The sequence below is a fragment of the Loa loa genome (assembly GCF_000183805.2).
Source record: "Loa loa unplaced genomic scaffold supercont3.215, whole genome shotgun sequence".
NCBI lineage: Eukaryota > Metazoa > Nematoda > Chromadorea > Rhabditida > Onchocercidae > Loa > Loa loa.
Genome location: NW_018108395.1, coordinates 62463 through 86816, shown reverse-complemented (window position 1 = coordinate 86816; position 24354 = coordinate 62463). Strand labels below are relative to the sequence as shown.

The 24354-nt window shown below is 24.3% G+C and overlaps 4 protein-coding genes across 4 annotated transcripts; all 4 read left to right on the top strand.

The window, feature by feature from the left end:
• Positions 1-476: 476 nt before the first annotated feature.
• Positions 477-9894, top strand: LOAG_03751 (hypothetical protein; the record flags this gene model as incomplete). The annotated part of the gene is made up of 7 exons (XM_003139288.1): positions 477-582; positions 1726-1756; positions 1990-2053; positions 4431-4479; positions 5838-5877; positions 8507-8570; positions 9868-9894. 7 exons carry the CDS (start codon positions 477-479, stop codon positions 9892-9894), a joined length of 381 nt encoding a protein of 126 aa, XP_003139336.1.
• A 253-nt stretch (positions 9895-10147) lies between these two features.
• LOAG_03750 (hypothetical protein) lies at positions 10148-10462 on the top strand (the record flags this gene model as incomplete). The annotated part of the gene is made up of 1 exon (XM_003139287.1): positions 10148-10462. The coding sequence occupies one exon, from the start codon at positions 10148-10150 to the stop codon at positions 10460-10462; it is 315 nt and encodes a 104-aa protein (XP_003139335.1).
• A 1981-nt stretch (positions 10463-12443) lies between these two features.
• LOAG_03749 (hypothetical protein) lies at positions 12444-15695 on the top strand (the record flags this gene model as incomplete). The annotated part of the gene is made up of 5 exons (XM_003139286.1): positions 12444-12821; positions 12964-13062; positions 13950-14441; positions 15231-15394; positions 15557-15695. 5 exons carry the CDS (start codon positions 12444-12446, stop codon positions 15693-15695), a joined length of 1272 nt encoding a protein of 423 aa, XP_003139334.1.
• A 2672-nt stretch (positions 15696-18367) lies between these two features.
• LOAG_03748 (hypothetical protein) lies at positions 18368-23721 on the top strand (the record flags this gene model as incomplete). Its single annotated transcript, XM_003139285.1, has 9 exons — positions 18368-18518; positions 18749-18853; positions 19127-19287; positions 19568-19669; positions 19829-19943; positions 20278-20426; positions 22076-22204; positions 22503-22551; positions 23615-23721. 9 exons carry the CDS (start codon positions 18368-18370, stop codon positions 23719-23721), a joined length of 1068 nt encoding a protein of 355 aa, XP_003139333.1.
• Positions 23722-24354: the final 633 nt, after the last annotated feature.

Sequence of the window (24354 nt, the reverse complement as noted above, 5' to 3'; positions counted from 1 at the left end):
AGAGAGAGAAGAGAGAGAGGAGGAGAGAGAGAGAGAGAGGGGAGATTATTTTCTGCACATTTCTCTTTTGCATTTACCAAAGTGCATTTCCTTCAAGTTCTTAATTACAAGTTTTTGATATTTCATTTTTCTTTTTCTTTTGTAATTACTAAAATAAAATATCAAATAGGCTTAGGGAAGTTATAATTTACAATGACATCTGTTAAGGAATTTAAATTTTTGTTTTTAAAGCAAGATGAAACAGAAAAAAATTTCAGAAATTTGAAACATATAGCAGTTGTTTTGTGATAAAAAATGATCTAAAATGGAACATATTCAAAGACAAATTTCAATATATAAAATGAGGCTTAGGCTAATGTAACAGAAGACGACGAATATCTATTTAATAATTTAAGGCACATATTTCCATATTTGTAACTTTCCCTACGAACGATCCTATCATTCATCTTAAATTGTTTAAGGGTTAACTTTCAGAAATGGCTGCATTTTGGCAAATTGCAAATGCAAATTCTGGAACATTCTGGAACAATCCAGATTTTAGAATCATGAAACATTACGGTTATATGTTAAAGGAACCGAATAGTATATTGATTTTGAACAGTAATGGATTGACTGAGATAGTTTTAAATTTTAAGTTAATTAGACAGGATATTGTTTTCTTTTTTTTGTTTTGCATATTACATTGATACTAATTATAAGCTATTTCTATGCTCGGACTCATCATAATCTTATATCTATTCCATTATTGCGATTGATTAGATTGATAATTTATCAATTTACCATTGGACAAATTTTGAATTTTATTTGTTTCAAACTATTCCATCACAATTCTGACTGAGCAAAAATATGAGTTAGTTGAGAGAAATTTTGCAACTTTAGCAAAAGATATGTTAAGAGTGGATATCACTTTTTTGAGTGATAAACATAAAATAGATAAAATTCTAAGAAGCAATTTGAAGTGTTCCCTTTGAATTTCGAATATTTTTACAATGTAATTTAAAATATAGCGTAAGATTGGATAAAAGTATATTACATAGCATGATTTTCTATTTTATTATGTTTAAAAATTAAGACATTTCTATTCCTATTATTTTTATCTCTTTTATTTTTACACAAAATTTCGAAATGTATTTAGAATTTCAAAATAAAATTAAAATTAACGATAACAATTTTTCGTTGTTATAACAAAAATTAAAAAGTATTTTTGATTAAATAATTTTATTTGTTTCTTTTATTTCTTTTTCTGGAAAAATTAATTTGAAAGAATGTAAAATAATGCATCATGTTATTTGTTAAACATTCAAATTATTTCATTAAGCTATTTTTCATCTTTCAATTTAAACTGGACTTTTTAGTTTTTTATTTATTAACAAATTTAATTATGGTACAAATAAGCGATGCAACAACAATAAGAAATTGTAACACAAATATTTCTAAAATAATATTTCTCATCTACAAAATCAACTAATAATTTTACAGAAGTAAACAATTGAAAATTTCATCCTCAATCGAATTTTTTTAAGTAATTTTTCAAATTCATTATGTTTAATCGATTAGTTAAAAGTATTAAAAGGATTAGCTCTGAAATGACCCTTTTTAATTCTTTAAATGTTTTCTATTTTACCGTTGAAATATTATCATCATTCCTTATCTCAAACAATCAAATAATTGATGAATATGTTTTATGAATTTTTTTTAAAAAAAAAGCGAAAAGAAACTTTTAAGGTTCCGACAAAGGATACCAGCAATTTTTCACGTTTTTTAAAATTATAATTTCGACAACTGCTTGCTTAAAGTTTTTTTTATTTTACTTTTTTTTTGTATAAATTTAAAGAGCATTGCATTTAGCTATCTTTTTGCACTTTTTTACATTCTTTCATTCTATTACTTCAAGATAATAATATTGAAAATATGAAATAAAAATAGAATTTGTAATCTAAAAGATTAAAAGTTTCAATACAATAAATTCATTATTTTTATAATATTTAGAAAATATAAAACAATATGTCATCCAGTGCGTGACCTTCTCACGTGGACCAACTTGATACCGGTTGTATCTCTTCTGAAGCAATGATTTTTTAATTTTGCTATATTAAAAATAGAATTTAATTGGTTACAAAAATTGACGACAATCAAATTTCTCATTTCAATTTCATTCATTTGATTTCCAAGCAATTGAGAAGTAATTGTAAATAAAAAAATAGGTTGTAAGCATACAATTGGTGCCTTATAATTGTATTTGAAATTTAAAATTCGGTGAATTAAAAAAATTAATTAAATTTCGAAAAAGTGTGATATGAATTAGTCGTGTTGAAATTAGAAAGGAAATTACTCGAAAATAATTGCTATGGAGAGAGAAACTTTTTAAATTTTTTAAATTTACAAACATAAATTTTTGAATTTTTTTTTATGGAATTAAACAAAAGACAAGAATTGTTTAAATTCTTTATCTATTTTTACACTTTAAATTTCAACAGATGATAATTACAATAAATTTTCGTTTGAAATGTAAATTATCATCGAACAACACAGTAAAGATAAATTTTCTTTTCAAAATTGTCGTAATTTAAAAAAAATAAAATAAAATAAAAAAATAAAAATTACAAAGATAAATTATTACTTTACAACAATTCACATTTTTCTTTTACAATTACGAAGAGATAAGTTATTCAGCTCTTTTCTTCCTGTTTTTTTTTAACTTTATTCAAAAAATTTAAATGCTTCTTGAAATAATTGAATTCATTATGATTATTCAATCCAATAAAATTCATTTTTGTTTTCATCGTTATACTTGAAATTTTAGGACATTTATTATTAAATTCAATTATTTGCCACTTCCAGTTGTCCTTTTTCATTCGTTTTTTAATTGTTTTTTTATTTTAATATCTGAAAAACCAATTGTTAATAACAAATTTTAATTATAATGCATAACACAAATGATTCAACAGCATATTTGTATGCATTTAAAAAAAAATCCAAACGATTTCTGTCGTAAAATTCCGGCAGTTAACCAAAGGCAGTAAAATGCTCGCATTATTTTCGGCATTATTGTTGTTGATCTCAAGAGATAGTCCATTTGTTGGTGAGATATAGCCCTTTTATCCGTGCAGTATAGTCCATTTGTTGATATGATATCATTAAGTTGGAATTTTCTAACATATCGATAGCTTTATGAGTGGAAAATTTATCGTCCGAATATCATCAAATTATTAAAATGAATATTTTTGGAAATTCTAAAAGAGAAATGTTCATCAGTGCTTCAAATATGTATAAAATCGTATTCTCGATCTAAGCTTTTGCACCCTCAGCGAACAATTAACGATCAATGTTCCGCAGCGGCGGAAGAATAATGTAAGTATTGCGTTACGCATGGTCTAAGAGTAAATGCGTAATTTATGGAAATGATTTTAAGTTAAATATAATCACATTAATCAGTTTAGTGTTTCTTTATTGCGCAAGTAACTAAAATCCTTTGTGTGAATAGATGTAATCTGCAAAATTAGGTATCTCTCATCCTTTAAAAAAAAAGTTGTCAAGTTTTTTAATTTTTGAATATGAAGCATAAGGAATATAATATATTGTGTAATTTCTCTAAGTAAGACCATTTGCATGCAAAATTGTTTCGTTATCAAATACTTTTCAAATTACTTCATTTTTTTTTCTGTCAGATTTTATGATTGAAATTATCATACGTGAAGGATTTATTCATATTGTTATATCTCATAGAATACATTTCGTCGGAAGTGAATGAAAAAAGCAAAAATACAAAAGGCTGATAAGTTCGAGCGTTAACGCTATCTCTTATCATTTGTCTTTACAGTGATAATGTTCTAAAAGAACAAATTATAGTTTAATTTTAAGATTTGTTGCTTTTCTTTTTAATAATAATCATTATGGAAGTATTTTTTGTGGTATTCCTTGCATTACATGAATAATTTTCCCGCTTTTTCTTTTTTTTTTAGATTTCCGGTAACCTTAATTATGGATAATGGTATGATTATTTTAATTTAGGATTCGGGATAATCCCTTTTTTATGCAGAATTCCGGATTGTCCCATTTTAATGCAAAATTCTCTTAAATCTTGATCAATCTTTTAAGGCATAATTTCTCATTTAGTGTTTGTTTGAAAGTGTACGTATTTTCCGCGTACAGAATTAAAGAGATACTTATAGCTGCCTTGAAAGGATAAAGGAATCGGAAAATATCAGTAGGTAATGACTTCAGTACAACTTCAACAATTCAGGTTTTTTTTTTTTCAAAAAAGCTAACCTTACAGAATACATGAAATGCCGAGGTGTTAATATAACTTTTACTATCTTCCGGAAAAAAAAAAGATGAAGATAATAAGCGAACAGATAAGTATGTGTGCATACAAAAAATTTATTTATAAGCACAGCAAACAACTGTTTATTTGAATACACACATTACAGGAACAATTAAAAGGAAAAAAAATCAATGAACCGGAATACGTATTAGAAGGTAAGTAGGAAAACCGGATAATACGTTATCTTTCCGTTTATAAAATGACAGAAAAAAGAAATTGTTGTGACAGACTGAATTACACACTGAGAACATAACTTGTATTTGTTATGTGTTAACATTTTTTACATAATTTTAATTGATGTAAACTTAGACAGTGCAGTAGATAAAACGGAATTTAGGCCTAGAGAAATTGCTATGCACATTTGGTTTAGGCCCCAGGGACTGTCTTATTCACTTGAGTCTAGAAACTGCTAAGCTCATTTTAGTATAAATTCATAACTTATCCAAATGTTTTTTATGAAAAGATGGGAAATGAACATATAAACTTTTAACTTTTGTTTCCTCTCCCATTACTTTAATCATTTCTAAACTTTATTTTTGCAATTATCAATGATAATTTTTTTAGAAATTAATCCATGTTACCCTTTTTTTAAAGTTTGCAATTATTTTAATGAATTTAACTTTGCACCCAAAATTTATCCTTAAATATATAAAGCTGAGCTTAGCCTATTTGTATTAAATTTCAGTTGCAATTATAATTTTATTTTAGTGTTAAATTTGGCGAATTAAAAATTCAATATTTCCTCTCAATACGACCAAAATGAGTAAAAGATAAGAATTTAATTTCAAATGAAATTTGAAATTAAATCAAAGAAATTTAAAAGATTAAAAGCGGAAAAACATTGCCATTTTTATTGCCAAATATTTCGCATTACTATTCTAATTTGATCGCTTTTTTTTGTCAAGTTCATTTAATTAAATTTACTTCCATTCGATGCATTTAATTTCAATTTTATTCATCCTTCGTTTCGGCCCATTTAATTTCAATTTAAAATGTTTTTTTTTTTCCCACAGTGCACATTTATACCATTCAACTTTGATTAATATTACTATTTTTAGGCTATTTCAGGCTATTTAACTTGCATTTTTAAATTTTATAATTGTTTGGTCGCCTAAATTAGTTGTACATATGGTATCCACCTATTTGATTTCGATTCATTTCTAGTATTTAAATTCATCTGCAATTAAACAATTATCAAATAATCATTATCAAAATTATTTTTGATGAAATGAATAAATTGAATAAAAAAACAACGTCTATAATTATAATTCTTCAATTGTTTTTTTTTTCTGCTACACTTTATTCAATTATTGTTGTTTTAGATTAATTTTTATGAATTACTCATTTGAATAGATGTTTGTTGCTTATCTGAATAAAATTTAAATTAATTCAGTTTTATTATTAATATTATTAATTGCTAATTAATTAGGTAAAAAGTAAAAGTGCCGAAATCATTTAGTGTTGAAGGATGAAATATGCCAAATTATTTGTATTTTTAATTTACTTTTTACAGTAACATTAATGGCAGTTTTATTTTACAAAACAAATAGAACGTCAAAAATTTTCCTTTTTATTACCAAAAATTTCATATCTGAAAGAAGGGAAAAAATGGAAAGAGAGAGAGTAGAAGAAAAAAAGAGAGGGAGAGAAAAGAGGGAGGGAAAGATCGTATGGGTTGATTAATAAGAAGAGCAATCTAAACAGGTAATCTTTAAACTGAATAAAATTATTCATTATTATTACTTTGTCAAAAAAAAAAATCCATATCATTCTTATCACCTTCTAAACAACACTGATAATATAGCAAGAATTGATTCATTCGAGAATCACAACAATGAAATTTAAAATTTTTAAAATAATGAATTGGGAAAAAAATTTGACTCGAAATTAAAAACTTGTTTGTTGGTTAAAAATTTCAATTTTTTTGCCTGGAATAAAAGTTGCTGTCGCAATGTTTTATATAGAATATCTCATTTTTTTTGACGACATTTCTGGAATCTTCCATAGACAATATTTTCTGGAATTCTCCATGGAAGATATTCCGGAATTTTCCACTGAATATATTTTCTGGGATTTTTTGTGATGGTATTCCGGAATTTGCCGTAGAAGATAGTAATAGTTTTCCAATTAATTATGATAGCTTATGCCTTGAATCAACTTAACAAATGTTTACTTCGCATATTTAAAAAAAAAAAAGTGAAAAGTATGTATTGGATAAGTTATGCATATTCTTACCGTACTTCTCATTTTATCGTTCATCATGGTGTTTTTATCAAAAGAAATGCTTATCATTTTTATCATCTTTTAAGTAGCACTGATTGTATAACATGGATTAATCCACTCGGGAATTATTCAGGGATTGCAACAATAAAGTTGGAAAATTTTTTTTAAAAAAACAAATTGAAGCAAAAATTAGATTTCAAATTACAAACTTGTTTTTTCTTTTTGTTAAAAATTTCAATTTTTGTTTCATGTTAGATTTGCTTTTATGATAATTTCAAGAGGATGCGTCATTTTTTACGAACTGAAATTTAGCAATTCTCATATTATCATGAAATTCCACCGGAAAATTTGAAAATTTTATCGGATTATTTTTCATTTTGCACAAAATTTATCCATAATTTTAAAAGCTTCCATTATTTTTCACAAGGGAATGTTAATTAATTTTTTCTAACCTTCATGAATTTGCAACGATGTATTTATGCTTGGCAACGAATGATTTACTTGTTTATCATTGTTTATCATTTGGAGCTTAATTTTAAAGCCGCTTATCAATTGAAGCATAAACTTATAAAGTTTCTTTACAGTTTAAATTATCTTTTGTTAAAACATTTATATTTGTAATGAAACAAGTGGATGAGTGATAATATGGTGTTAAAAAATGTGATAAAATTAGTTTGTATAAATAAATACATTCAATGAAGTTTGAAATTGAATGAGTTCAAGATAAAAAAAAGGAAAAAACAACTCAAAATAGAATAATCTAATAAATGCATTCAACGAAGTTTGAAATCGAATAACTTCAAGTTAAAAAGAAAACCAGTCAAAATAGAATAATCTAATTAAAAAAAAAATTCAGCGAAATTTGAAATTAAATAAGTTCAAGTTTAAAAAATAGCTCGGAATAATATAATTCAATGAAAGTATAATTTCAAAAAATTCCGAAATACAGTAATTCAAACTTTAAAAAAAATGAATAAAATTTGAGAAGAAAGACTTGAAATTGCTCCAAAAGTTCTTCCTTATTATGAAAATTTCCTAAACTTTTCTTATTTTTTTAATTTGAAAGTATTTTCACTCTCATTATTTATCCATATGAATTTACTAAATTACTCAGCTGTTTTTTTTCACTAAATTATAGCTTTTTTCCTTTTATTATTTTTTTGCTAAATTTATTAAATTACTGCGAAATCGTTTAGCTAAGTAAACCTTTACATAAAATAAGAAAATGGATTGGAAATTTTTTTAAGCAATAAATTTTAATAACTTGTCATTCTTTTTTCAACTGATAATAGAGTTGTCATCAATTTCACTATTATTGTGACACTAAGCTTTTTCACAAAATTATTCTATAGTGTTAAGCTAAGCAATCACTAATAATTAAATAACTTTGGTGATAATCATAATTAAGATTTGTTGGAAAATTTTCTATCCCCAAAAGAAGTAAACAAAATGAATTCGAACCTTTGTAACAGAATAATCTTTCGATATTTATGAGGAAAAAAAATTTCGAATAATATTTTAGAATAAGATTGAATTTACTTTTGATTTTGTTTGAATTTTAAAAATAGAAGAAAAAAGTTCAAAGTTAGAAGGAAAAGGACAGGAACGATTCATAATAATGAAATTATTAATAATAAAAAGGTTGGATGGGAAGAAAGTATAATACCTAAAATTGAATTTTGCGATGACATTTTCTTGCCAAATAATATGGCTTAGCTCATATTTTATGCATTACTGCTTAATTTTCTCGGAGCATTTTTGGCTAATTTAATGTCTATCTCAAGTCCAATTCAAGTATATTAATTATTTCAAATTATCACTATAGTTTTAGGATTTTTCTTGAGTTATCAGTTGTTATGATTTTCGAATGATATGAGTTATTGCATGCTCTTATTGTAATAAAGTTTATAAAAAATATTATCACTTTGTATGTTTAGAGTATTTTTGTCTAATATTAAGAAAGTATTATCAATCAAGCATTTTCTTCAATCATATAATTATGCCAATTAGCTCACCGGATCCGGTTTACTTGCTTATCGAAAACACTCGAGAGATATATTGCATTGTTTTACAATAATTCTTGAAATGCTCCAAATAAGCATTGTTATTACAAAGCTAAAATATGCCAGTTTTTATAATTTCTAATTATATATAACAAATGAAGTTTCTGTTATCGTTATCATATCATAGATAATGAATGTTTATCAATGATAAAAACTGAATCAAATAGAAATGAATTAAAAGATCATAAGAGAAAATAAAAGTGTCACCTATTTACCATTCATTTTTATTCCATCTAAGTGAAAAGCTTTCAATTTTTTTTCTTTAATAATTCATTGTTTTATTTAAATGAAAAATTTTTCATGCATAATAAGCCAAAGTTTTGTGCTTTTCATAGAATCAAAAAAAAAAAAGTAATTTGCTAAAATATATACTAAAAAGTAAAGGTGAAATAAAGTGGAAAATTTGCCCGGTTCCATTTATTTGTAATAACATCCAAATGACATTTATTTTATGAGTGTACCACTTCCAGAAACCAGGACATTAATTCAAGTTCAAATTTCAATTCCTTTATTTCAATGATATTTTTTTAATTATCATATTACTTTTTCTTTCCTTGTTTTCCTCTAAGTGTTTCAATAAATTTTGCTTTTGAAAAAAAGGATTGATATTTCAATTTGAAATTTTTTATTATTTTAATGATTTTCTTTATGATTATAAGGAAAAAAACTATTTCATTGTTTTCATTACTTGTTTGATTAAATAATTTGTCCATTCATCGAAATGAATAGAAATGAATAGACTATTCAGATTAATTACTTATCTTAAAGAGTTCATTTGTGCCTATTACTTAAAACAATATACAATATTAGCTTGGCTACCTTAGCTTAATTGAAGTTAGAATTTCATAAAACAAAGTAAGAAGAAAAATGTTTTGCAAAATATTACAGGATAAAAAATTAACCTTTATTTATTTTGGCCAAGGATTTGCAGTTATCTTGAGATGAAATCAATTAATAAGTAATTAACAGATTTTATTCGTAAGAGCCTATTCATAAGACTCTTATTCGTGAGAGATATTAATTACTTTTTAACCAAAAATTTGTTTCGTGTCTTATGGTACACTAGTATCAATCTTCCAATTTGACATAAGTTACTGTATTTATTTTATTGTCAAAATATCATAACCTAATTATTTACCTTATTAATGATCTTATCTTATCAAATGATTTGATGATTTTATCAGTGATCTTATCTTATGTTGTCACGTAAATTTTTTCTGTTTTTTTATCGTTTTTTTCTTTTTTTTTGATTTTCAGCTGTTTTCAAAAATTATTGTGCCGTAAAAATCATTGGCATATGACAATGTGTTATGCAACGTATAACGCTACCGTAATCTTACGCTATTCACTACTATTTATACTATCAATCTTTTACGCATGATATTCTGTTATCAGCAAATCTTATTGTTTATGTAACCGAAACAAATTTACAACAATAACAATATTATTTTATCAATAAATACCGTATTCTCGTTTCTTTTTCTTTTTTAACCGGTTAATAACAATAACTTTGAAATAAATATAATCGAAAGGGATAATGTCAGCAATAAATTCATCCCATCCAAAAAAAAATCATCATCAACATCAACATCATCAACATCATTATCAACATTGTCATCATCGTCATCGTCTTCATACGATGTCACGATTACAACGTCAAGTATCCAATGCTCTCTTCATGACAGCATCTTCACGATCTACCATCCAACAAGCACAATCTCATTCAAGATCGTCGTCACAAATTTATCCAGCAACAGATCGATCTGATAACGATAATGATAACAATGATTATCAACCAAACAATAATGATAATCTTTCATATCAACAGTGGTTAGTAAATGTTTCATTGTAGTTTTTTTTTTTTTTATTTTATTTCTTCGATGATTATTTTTATCACAGCTTTTAGCCATCTGTTTCAATTTTATACAAAATTTCTGCCAAAACTGAGGACATTATTGAAGTAAAATGAATTTTTCATCTTTTTTTCTTTTGATTTAACAAAAATTACAATTTTTTGTTTTTTTTCTTTCAATATTAAAGGTTTTTTCTTTTTTTTAATATAATGAATAGCTTTTGTTCTTCTTTGTTATGATATTATCAAACAATCGAAGTTAACAGTACCAATAAATTGTTCTTTGAAATTTGATATAAATAAATTTACTTGTCCCATTGGAATTTTTAATGATAATCATAGATGATAATGATAATATCACCAATATATACATATGTAACTTTCTTTTTTCATCTATTTTACTATAGGCAGTTTTTTGGAATTTGAGTACTTATTGATTTTGTAAATGATATAAGATTTTCTTATTGATTTGATAGATGATATGAGAATTCTATGGAAATAAGCGAGAATTATTTTGGCTTTTATTTCTAAATGTACTAATAAATATAAGTATTTATTTTTTTACTTAAAAAATTTGATATTATTCTTTTTATTATATCTTTTTGTTGCTATAATTGACAAAATTATCAGTGATAATTTTTTAATTTCGACATAAGTTAACGGATAATTTTATTAATTATTTTTTGTCAAAATTTCAATTCATTTGAAGTATATCACTAAATTTTTTTTGCTTATTCTTTCACTTCAAATATTATTTTTCAGAATTACACCAAAAAAATGATTAAATAATTTGTAAGAGTCATAGGATAAACATTAGCTACTGTAAGTTATACTTTGATTGACCACAATTTTGACAAGTTATGCATAAACATTTTCAAATTCATTCATTTCAATAAAAATATTAAGATTTATTTTATTATTGCATTTCAAATTATCAACGAAATAAAATTACATTTTCATAAAATTTGGTACATTTTAATCAAATGAAAAAATTGTAAATGTTCGTTGTCATATAATTTATCTCATAACTTCATTTGCGAAGTCTAACAACTATAACGACAACTTGAAAAATATTAATGAAGAAGGTTGTCAAATTATAAATCAAAGAACTGCATATACAGTACAAGTAATTGGGTACCTACAGTACTTGATGTATTAGTAAATTATTGTATATTATTACTGTATTATTATTATATTAATATTATTAGTATATTAGTATGTTAGTTTATTAGTATATATTAGTGTATTAGTGTGCCTAAGTACTCACAGTGTTTATGCATTTATGTACTGTAGAATACTTATGTATTTATGTACTGTGTAGTACTCATATACAATGCTTACAAGTATAGTACTTGTGGACTAATAAGATTTAGTAGTAATTTTCTGCTTCCAAAAAAAATTTTGTGATACTACTTTTTCGACAAAAAAAAAATCAATTTGTATCAAGCAAAAAAAAGAAAATAAAAATAATAAAAAATACTTTTTAGTCGAAATTTAATTCATTTCTTTTTATTTTATTTTCCATTATTCGTCTTACTATCAGTGATATTGATTGTCACGTTTCACTTGACACAATTTTAAGGATTAAGTATCATTTCATGTTTCAGTGCATTATAGCTATCATTTCAATGCAACACATTTGTCAAAGAAGACTTTTTTTTTTTTAGAAAATGAATTGAAAACTATTTCAGTCTCTTTTTTTCCCCATTCTTATACAACTATACATTTTATGACATAGCATTTTTGTTTACTAATCGATTGTCTCGTTTCATTTGATACAATTTTAGGGATTAAGTATCATTTCATTTCAAATTATGACTCATTTTTTAATAAATAGCAATAACTGATTGGATAATTTCTGTTTATTAATTTAAACTGAAAATAAAATTAATTGAAATTTTGTCTTTAATTTTTGTTATTTTTTTCAGTTTCGAATTATAATTTATTCTTAATAATTGAATGAATAATTTGCAGCGAATATATGGAAACATCAGAATCAGGAAATGGTGATTATTCGAGTAGTTGTATGAAATATATTGAACCACCAAAGTTACCATGCAAATATAAAAGACCATTTGATGAGTTATATTATCAATCATATTTTGATAATCATCCAATACCGTATGATTATCAATCGGATGATAATATTGATGGAAGTAATCATGTGGTTATTAGAAAAATTCGCAATTTCTCAGAAAATACCACAGCACATGGTGTCCGACGAATATTTATTGCTAGAAATGCATATACTGCACGATTATGGTTATTTGGAATTATCTTGTGCTTTATCATACTTATTGTACAAGCTTATCAATTAGTGATGAAATTTAATCGTCATGAAAAAATTACTAGTATTGAGGTAAGTGAAATACTGTATGATTCGATACAGTAACATTTCGACACAGTAACATCTATCCTACCTTCATTTTCTTTTTTGCAAACATTATTTTATTTTCATTTTTTAGTTATTTCTTCAAAATGAAAGCAAAAATTTATTTTAGCTTAAATTTGATTATATACAATTTCCTGCTGTAACATTTTGTAATTTGAATCCCTATAAAAAAAGTTTGGTTCGATCAGTACCATCTGTCAAGGATACGGTTAGTTAATTAATAATTAATTATTTAAGGCGCATAAAGCTGCAAATGAGCTTTATGCTTAGCTATCAGAAATAACAGAAAGCAAAGTATAAGTTTGAAAAAAATTCGATCGTTTCACGTAATTTTTTATATTTGATAAATTTCCCGTTAAAATGGTAAAACATATTAACTTACAATATATTAAACTTCCAATTTTTTGATTCAAAAATTTAAATTAAAGTTTTGAGATAAATTGTGCATATTGCTAAAAATATAAAGAAGTAACTAACACTTTTTTTTTGGGGAAAAAAAATCGATAATATTTCATTTTTGTTATTTCTGAAATTTTTTTCTGTTTTCTTTTTTAGTCCTAATTAAGGTACTTTTACGACAACAATTTTGTTACACCTAACACGTCATTTTTACATTTTTAAACTTAATGACTGGAATCAATCAATAATATTATTTATTTTTATCTTAATAAATTGAGGTCCATTTTCCTAATTGTCAAGTAAAAGTATAAATGAAATTTATATATACAGCGATGTTAAAATAAATAGTAAATAAGTTATACAATTTGGGATTACTCATTCAATTATAATAATTCATATTTGTTTAAAATGAAAATAAAACTCTTAGTTCTAAATTGAGTTTATTTTTTTGTTATAAATTTCAATTCCTACATCGACAATAGTTTTTTTTTTAAATATAAATTGTTGTTTGGTAAAATTTCAAAAACGAACTTAATATTTTAATCAATTAGTTGCTAAAAAAAAGAAAAAAAAGCGATATCCCTTAGAGAAAATAAAAGAAAAACAAAATCAAAAGTTAATTGATCCATGAAACTAATCTTTGATCTAACAAATAATTTTTCTTATTGATTGTATAAAATTTTAAATAATTTACAGATGGATGTTTATGAAAATGCGAAATCTTTTCGCCGAGATAAAAGTCGCATAAAGCAACAATTACCAATTGGTATCATTCATAGACAATCCAATAAGCAAAAGGGACGTTTGTCACATTTGTTTGATAACAAAATGACAAATGATTTAAATATAAATTATTTGGAAAATGTAAAACGACGACAACGACATCTTCAAAATGATTTATTCAAAAGTAATAATCATATCAATACAATTAGTCAATCAAATATAAATCATGAAAGTGCAAATGAAATTAATGATGAAATATTTCCAACATCTAATATCCATTTCGTTACCGACACTGCTACTACTACCATTACTATTACAACAACTACTGATACTACAACAATAACTATTGATACTGCTACGACAAGCAGTACTACTATTGCCAATACATTAACGTCTATTGATGACATTGAAACAATTGTAGATGTAAATAATGAAACTGCAACAATAATAAGGAGCAAGCGGATGGTAAGTTATTCAAATTTAATTAACTTCTTTTCCTTAAAGATGGTAAGTTATTCAATTTTAATTATTAAGGATGGTAAATTATTCAAATTTAATTACCTTTTTTCCTTTAATTTGTAGTTTAGCAAATTTGAAAAAAGCTATTGTGGTAATGATTTCAACATTTATTGATAATCACTTTACCCCTAATTTGTTTCTAATAATTAATATGATTTTTTAATTTTTCACGGAATATATTATACTTGAAAAGAATGTAATAATTATAAGTGAAACAGGATATAATAATTAAAATCCTTTTGATAGCTTCAAAAGAAATTCATCACAATTAAAAAACTTTAGTTAAAAGATTTTTTTTAGAAATTTTTGAAACACTTGATTTTTTTTAAAACAATTTTTAAAAGATTTTAAAAAATATTTTTAGAATATTTTTAAAACATCAATAAATTGCTACAAAATATATGATTTTTTTTTGTTCATCCCACCTTTGTTTTTTTATTTTTTTAATATTGCTACTGTTTGTTCCAATTCTTACAATCTTTTAACTTAAGTAAAAAAAAAATTAAGTATTAAGTATTACATTTCAAATCTTAAAAAAAAAATTAAGTATTACATTTCATTTAATTTGCATTACTTCCTATTTTATTATTTATTCGATATTAATTAACTCAGCAACTAATTATGCTAATAACTTATTCAGTACTGTATAACTATCAATAAAATTGTAATATTATATAGCAAAAAAAAAAGAAACAAATGTAATTCAAAATTTAATCATTTATGTTGAATATTGAGGTAGAGACAATGCGATATGAAGCAATTGAAGCACATTGTAAATGTATTGGTAAACCGGATATGGAATGTATCCGGTTTGAATCAATTCCACCATCACTTGATAAGAGATGCATTTGTACATATGATAATGAAATGGATATTGCATGGCCATGTTTCAATATATCGTTAGTATTTTTAAACTACTCTTTATTGAATAATTAATTACAGATACAGATAAAATCTATCGATATTTTGGATTATTTAAATTTAATTAATTTAATTTTGTTTTTTTGTTTAAATCGTAGTTCAAAAATTATTGATTAGACTGAATGTAGTATTGTTTTTAGAATATGGTACCAAGAAGAATGTCATGTGTGCTTTGAAACTGGTTTCTGTGAGCCAAAAGAAGATGATCAAATTCCAAGTGCTAATTGGCCTTGCTTGTGCCGTAATCTTACCATTAATTCAGTAAGCTTTGATTTTTAAATATTACTCATTCCAACTTTTTTTTTCAAATTCATAAATTTTAAGTTTAAACTAAATGTGCTAATCGCCTACTATCGTTTAATTAATGTAATTAATTAGAATGTCCGATCATATGACACTTTTTTAACATTTAATTAACTGTGCATTTCTAAATAATTAAGTGAAAAATAGCCAAAAGCATATAATTTATGGTACCCAATTTTGCAAGAATGATGAAGCAAAAAATTCTGTCACAAATTCTTGGAATAGAATTACTTTAAATCATACTAGGAAGAAATTCTCAGGTGTACTGTTACCTGGTATTGATTAGTACCATTATGGATTCATTTTTGAATCGATCAGTTATCGTCTCTTTTCGATATTTTACCACTCTAATTTAAACAATATGCTAATTGTTTTATCTGTAGCTATACAATATGCTAATTGCTCTATCTATAGCTATTGCTTAATTTCTGGAAAGCAATTCCGGAATGATAAGGAAATCTTTATTCACGTCCTGTTATTCAAAAGAAACATTTTTTTTTGTTTTTGCCGGCACTAATACTTTTTTTCCTTTAAAAATTTTCTTTTGAAACTGCAGACATTTAACAATTATTATCTAAAGCATGTCTATAACTCCCTCTTTCTTTTTTTCTCTCTCTCTTTCTCTTTCTTTTGTTATCAATTTTTTTTTTAGTAATTTTGAATTAACAGTTCTATTCACATCTTTTTTATATCCCGTAATTATCTTCATTCTCGAAAGCATATAAGTATGGGATAAATGAGTTCATTCATTGATAACACTGATAAAAGCAAAAGATAAGGAAGCACTTGAAAAGATGTTTGTAGAAAAATCTATAATTATTGAAAAGATGAAAAATTCATCATTAATATTAATTAAAGCATCATTTCTAATATTTGAAAAATTTGATCAATCACATTGCAATATCATTTCAAATATTTAAGGAATATGTTGCAAGTTTGGAAGATATTAATTAGCTTTTCCTAGCATATAAAATTCATTTTGTTAAATTCAAAAAATGAGTTAAAAAATGCATGTATGGTAGTTTTTTTTTTAAAAAAGAAATATATTCTATTTTTAAAAAATTGCAAAGGAAAGGAAATTACAAAGTAGAATCATTATTAATGATATTGTTAAACTTAGCAATAATTCAAATTTTATAATTATTAGAATAATAATTCGATTATTTCGATCAAATAGCTAAAAGTAGAATAATTGATTCCATATGGCAAAAAGCATCAAACCCAGAAATTAAAGTGTAGTTTTTTCATTTTTTTTTTCTGCATAGAAATTTTAAATTAAAAAAAGTTCTATTAGAATCGATCTATTTGAAGTGTCCTCATATCACCATGGAATACTTTTTAAAGTTAATCATTTGATCTTTTCTGGATTAAAATTATTTCTGCTTGAAATCTAACAAAATTCAAAAATCCTGTTTTTCGTTAATGTTAACGATTTCTTTCTTTATTTTTTTCCTTTTTTTGTTTTGCTAAATGAATAATCACATTAACCATTATGTAAATTATATTTTTTCTTAAAAACAAAACAAAAAAAAAATCCGGCATGGATAACTTTTCCGGAAAATTGGATAATCAAGGAATATCATTTCTGCTTGCTGATATTTTTGTTACGGGAAATGATAAAGTAAGAAAGCTTAATTTTACAAATTTTACTTCCAATACTTTACTGTAAATATAATCAAATATAATTAAATAGCCAAAATAATATTTCGTACTCTTTTTCTTGTTACTAAAATATTGAGAAAAAGGAAAAGTTCAAAAAATAAGGTAAATAAATTTTGAATAGGTTAATTTATAATAGGAATTGTGTATATGTTAAAGTTATTAAATTAAACTTTTCACACGATCAAAGACTAAAGATTAGAGGTCGAATAATTTCTTCTTTTAAGCTTTTTGCTTTGTAAATGAATTAATATGTAAAAAAAAAAAAAATTAAAAGTTGAATTTTTCAAACAATGACAACTTTATTGTTTACCTGTTGAAGTATACTGATAATTAGCTAAGATTAAAATGAATTCTATGTAAACTTGGTTAGTTATATATTAGCCCAACTTCATTCTCCTCAAGAAACCGCACTGTATTCGAACAATTAACGATGTCAAGCAATTGTGGGCTACAAAACTTTATTCAACAACAATAACCAAAAACCAACAACAACAACAACAACAACGACAACACCGCCAAAACAATCAGCACGTGTCACTGCACCAGAAACTGTTAAAGCAATGGGTTTTACGGTAAGATTGCTTAATTCATTAGCATTTTTCCGGATCATTAATTTTTTATTAAGAATCATTAGGATTATCTACTAAATTCCGCACTATTTCCTAAATTACTGATTATCCGGATTGTAATAATGTTACAAAAATGAAAATGAGACAAAAAAAATTTGTTATGATCGAAAATTAAAATATCACATAGTAATCGATATCATTTATTTTAATTAAAACTTCTGGAACTTCTGAAATGTCCTTATCAGTTATGTGAATAAGTCTATTTCATGATATGGTGATAATGAATAAAATGAACAATACTTGTTCATTGAAAATATAATTATATCTTTTTGATGGGAAATATTAATGAAATAATTAGCTTCAGTAATTTCTATAATACTATACGATTTTTCATATCATGAATTTTAATTAAAGGGTATGACAGATGGCGTAGCAATGTTGACACGTGCTAAGGAAAATTTAATTTTTACGATGAGTGCATTATCGGAAATGCAACGAATTGCTTTATCACAATCTAAACGAGAATTCATTCAAATGTGTTCATTCAATGGAAAGGAATGTGATATTAGTAATATTTACTTAATAACTTTATTCTTGGAAAATTTTGTTGAAATTTATAAAATTGAAATTTATTTTTAAATATTAAACTAACAAGTGTCAATCTTTGTTCGTTTTTTTTTCCGCTCTGGTTTTTAAGGTAAAAGTATTAAATGGTATGGATGTAAGTCAAGAAAACCGGACCGGATAGAGAATATGACCGTAAGCTAAGAAAACCTGATAACAAGAATAAAATTATAGATGCTGACTTTAAATTACATGTTGATCCAGCATTCGGAAATTGTTATACATTCAATTGGGATATAAATAATAATTATTCAAGCAGTAAAGCTGGCCCAATGTATGGTTAGTAATAACTATTCTGTTACATCAATACATTGATATAAAATTATTTAATTGGATTGGACTAATTAGGAAAATTAGGAAAGAATGTATTAATTAGAAAAAACGAACGTTTTAGTACAATTGATACTTAAATAGCTTACCATTATGGTATAAAATTAATTCAGATTCAATTCAAATAAAATTATTTCAACAATACGATTGCAATGATTAACCTTTGATAGTAAGTAACTTTTTAATTTTTAAATGAATTTTTTCATTTCCTTTTAATTACAGGAATTCGATTACTCTTATTTGTTAATACGTCTGATTATATGGCAACATCCGAAGCTTCTGGAATACGATTAGCAGTACATAGTCCAACGGATTTTCCATTTCCGGATACATTTGGTTATAGTGCACCTGTTGGTTTTGCTTCTTCATTTGGCCTGAAAAAGGTGAATGGTTCATTTTTTTTTTTTGAAATTTAATTTTCATGTTGAAATTTCGGCATTCAATAGATTGATGATTAAAATCTGAAAAGTCTTTTATTTCTTTTAAATTTCTTCTTAAAAAATTTTCAATTTCTCTCGTTGTATTTATAATAAAATGTCGTTTTAATTAAATAATAATTCTAACAAAACAATAAAATAACTTATAAAAAACAAAAATAATTTATGATAAAATAAATAATAAAATGAAATCTCTTTTTGTTTTAATAAAATAACAATTTTCTAGCATGTCGTCAAAAGATTATCCGCACCATATGGTGATTGTCAACGAGAAAAGAAAATGAATTCAAGTTTTTACATTTATGGCGATTACGATTATAATCCAGAAGTAAGCTATTTCTTAAATTATCGATTTCATCATAAGAAACACTTTATTAGGCACTGAAATAATTGAAAAAAATATAAAATCAATCAATAACATATTCTTTGCTATTGTTATCATCATTTAACTTTTATAAAAGGATATTTATCTTAATGTAAATGACAGGGATGTCATCGAAGTTGTTTTCAAAATGCACTACTAGAAAAATGTGGTTGTGGTGATCCTCGTTTTCCGGTTCCGAAAGGAAAAACACATTGTTCCGCTTTTAATGCTACAGCAAGTAAATCATTCGTATTATTTTTGCATAATTCAATTAAAGAATTGAATTACTTTGAGAAAAAATCAAAGCAAAACGATATTTTTGAGCATACTTTTAAAACAATTAGCTTTATGCTTTAATTTAATTTTATTATTCAAATTAAATTAACTACAAAGTTTTGTTTGATTTGTTGACAATAACTTTGACCATAATTAAAAATTTTCGTAAATTTGTCCTTTTGATTTTCCGCGAGTTCTTATACTGTATATAAAAATATGAAAAGATATGCTTTAAATTTTTAAGATATGCTTTAAATTTAATCGATATTAAAATTCAATTTAGTCTAATTTTATAGGAGATTGCTTAGAACAAGCAATTGCTGAAATTGGTGATTTTCATCACATTATGGATAGTCTTACAAATTGTCAATGCAAGCAATCATGTGAACATGAAATTTATGGTGTCACCTTTTCTGCTTCTAAATGGCCATCCGGTGCTAGCGATGTCTGTAATTTCCTTTCCTTAATTAGTATTACAAGAAAAACTTTTTAATTAAAAAAAAATTCTTTTTTATTTTTTAAACTACTATATATAAAAATATGAAACAATGCAAAGTGTATTAAATTATAATCAGAATTAAATATATAAATAAAAAATAAAAATTAAAAATAGAATAAATGAATGGCTCATACCTAAAGATAATATCATATAATTATATATAACAAATAAAACAATAAATACATACAAAAGATCAAAGGCTAAACAAGAATATATTTGCCAAAAAAACTAAATTTTGCCAGTAAAAATATTAAGAAGAAAGACATTGTAACCTTTGACCCAGGAAATTTTTAATTTTTATTATAAACAAAAGAAACAGTTTAAAAATAGAAAAAAAATAAAAAACAAAAACCAAAACAAAATAACGAAAACAAAACAAAACAAACACCTTATTAAAAGGAAATATGCCTAAAATTCTTAACTTAAAATCAATCTTAAAATTTTCGTTTTAAAACAAATAAATTTATTGTTTAGTAAGGCCAAAATAATGTACAAAAATTTTTTAATAAATGCAAATCAAATATAATCATATTACAGTACACATATAATCCTATTATTAATAAAATTTGTTTTCGTTTATGAAATAATATTTAATTACTCATCATAATATTACATTTAATTCCCATCAAAATATTATACAACATTTACTTGCATAACATTTTAGGAGTTCAATTTATTTTAATAATTAGCACTGATAAATTATTAACACTCCAATGTGCATAGCCTAATTATTTGTTTAAATTTTTAAAGAGTTAATTTAAATTCGCTTCAATGTATTTTACAATTAATGACATTAAATTGTGAAACTAAGCATTTCAGAAGAATTTTTGAATGCAAAATTTAATTTCAAAACATTCCTTTTAATGTTGTTATGACTTATTATCATTGTTAAATAAATAAAAAAAAAAGACTAGACTATTGGAAATTTCATTTTGTACCTTTCTATTTAAAACTTTCTTTCACTTCGTCACATCAATTACTCTAAAATTCTATATAATCGTATTATAATTTATATCGATATTATATTTTGTATACCATATTATATTCTATATACCGTAATATATTCCATACACCGTATTATGCTCTATATACTGTGCTTTATTTCTTCATAATAAAACTAATTAAGTAAAAATTATTCAATTTTCTTTTTCTCTCTCTTTCTTCTTCTTCTCATCGTTAATATTGAAGAAAAAACTCACAAATATATTTTCAGGAATTTTGAGTTAATGAAATTAAGACGATAATTCTTTGTTTTAATTTAGCTATTTTTTTTAATTAATAATATTCAATTCATCTACTCATTTACTTATCCTCATGGATTATTTAGTTTGAAAAAAAATAATAAAATATATATTTGATTATCATATTTCAGCTGCGACAATCGGTAAACTTTAGTATATTTCTTTTATTCATTTATTTTTAGTGCTTTTTTTTAAAGTTTGCAACCCTTATGCATGTCTGTGGATAGTTTTGTAGGTGATACGGTAGTGATTATTAATTTATTAGAAGTAGAAGTATTGTGATTTGTTATAATTAGCATATTAATTAATGCCGATCATTTTTAACTAATATTCTTTCTCGAACATAAATTTTAGCTTGGAAATTGTGAACCAAATATGAATGAAGAAGAATGCAGGAAATTTTATAGAGAAAATGCAGCAATGGTTGAAGTTTACTACGAGCAGCTTAATTATGAATTACTAAAAGAATCTGAAGCATATGGTGTTAGTTTAATAAGTAATTAAATTCATATAACATATTGCTAATGAAGTATATGCAAATTTTCACCAACATTTTAATTATTGCATTAACAAAATTGCGATACTCTTTACTCTGTATTTTATTTAATAATTTATTTTAAATTGCTAAAAATTATTGCTAGATTAATAAATGCATAAAAAAAATTTTTTTTTTCGAAAGAAAATATCAAAAAATTTATAAACATTACGATTAATTGCGATAAATTTTAGACTTCTGACATGTTCTATATGAGCGGCAAAATTAATTAAATTATAATTTTAGCTTGTCAACTTATTAGCTGATGTTGGTGGCCATCTTGGTTTATGGATGGGTATGTTTAATTTATTTATTTTCAAATTTAAAATTTGCAATTTTTAATATTATCAGATCAGTTTCAGTTTTTTTTCTAGTATTATTAAAACTATTATTAAAACTGACTTTAACAATTTTTGCAGTAATTAATTAAGAGAGCTAAGAACTTAATTTCTACAAGACAGAAATCGGACAATTAACGTTAAATAGAAATTAAGAAAAAAACTTGATGAGATGAAATTGATAGAAAGATTAAATTTTATGGGATTTTAAGTAAAAAAAAAAAGCAAATCATATCAATTATTTCAATTCTTTTTAGTTATGCAATAAAAAATGTTAAATTTTGGAAGTTAATATGTGCAATAACAATATAAATAAATAATAAATAGATGATAGTAAGGAATACTTTTTCTCTCCTATTATGGAATAAATTTTTTAAAATTTCAGCAATTAATAGATTGATACATCCCTCTTTACTAGGCTAATAGTAGATACATATCATTATAGGTTTGATATTTCTTTATAGGTAGGCTAGTAATTAACATATATAATTAATAGACTAATACTTTCCTTTTTGTTAGGCTAAAATTAGATGATATAATTAGTCGACTGATATTTCTTAATTACATACAGTAGGCGTATACAACTAATGAATTTAATATTCATCTTTTCCAAGACAATTATTAGACTATATTTCTTCGACGCTAGGCTAAAAATTGATCTGCATAATTAATAGAGTGACACTTTATGTTTGCTAGACTAGAAATATATGATATAATTAGTTAGATTAGTATTTCTTAAACATATATATCAAGTATATATAGTTAATGGACTAATATTTCTTTTTTGCTAGGCTAATAGTAGACATATCCAATTAGTGGACTAGTATGTTTTTTTTGCTAAACCAAAAATGGACATATGTAAATTCTGAACTTTTCAAAGATATTACCAAATTAAAATTTGTTTAATTTATCAAAATATTTTCACATTTAATGAATCAATAATTGTATGAAAGTAATTAGAAAATAATTAATGGTAAAAAAAAGATGAAAGTAATAAATTAATATAAGAAATGATTTCAGGTTTCAGTGTAATAACGATAATTGAATGTGCGGTATTGTTCATTGATTTGATAACATTATGTTGTAATAGGTTGAAAGAAAGACAAGAAATTAAAAAAGGACAGTAATAGGAGGAGGAAAATGGGAAAAAAAGGAGGAAATGAAGGATGAAGAACAATACGGTGAAGTTATCCGTGAAAAAATTCCGGATGAAAATGACAAAAACGAATAATTTACTGAATATAACGAAAGATAGGAAAGCGATTCAAATTTGATAATTACAATTTAATAACTAATTTTTAACTATTAAATGGTGATAGTAATGAGACATCAAATATATTAGTAAATTTAATCCTTATTAAAGAAATAAGTGTTGTTAATTAAAATTAATTAAGAATAATTGTTGAAAATTTTAAACTCAAGACGAGTAGATATTTTTGAAGTATTTGAAATGTTGCATCATAATGAAATTCAAAATTTATTAAACAGCCATTGTTATCATTTAATATATTTACTTACTATTTGAGTAATAAGAATGAGAAATAATTAGGGAATTTCAAAGTATTCTTTCGACTTTATAACTAATTGTAAGATATGCCGATAATTAAATTTCAAATATTATATGCAATTATTGTTGTAATTAAAAATAAAAGTGATGGATGTACAAAAGAGAAAGAATAATTTTTAATTAATTAGCACAATTAACACAAATATTTTTTTAAATCAACATAAATATCCAAAAGGGAATATTTCCGAAGTTT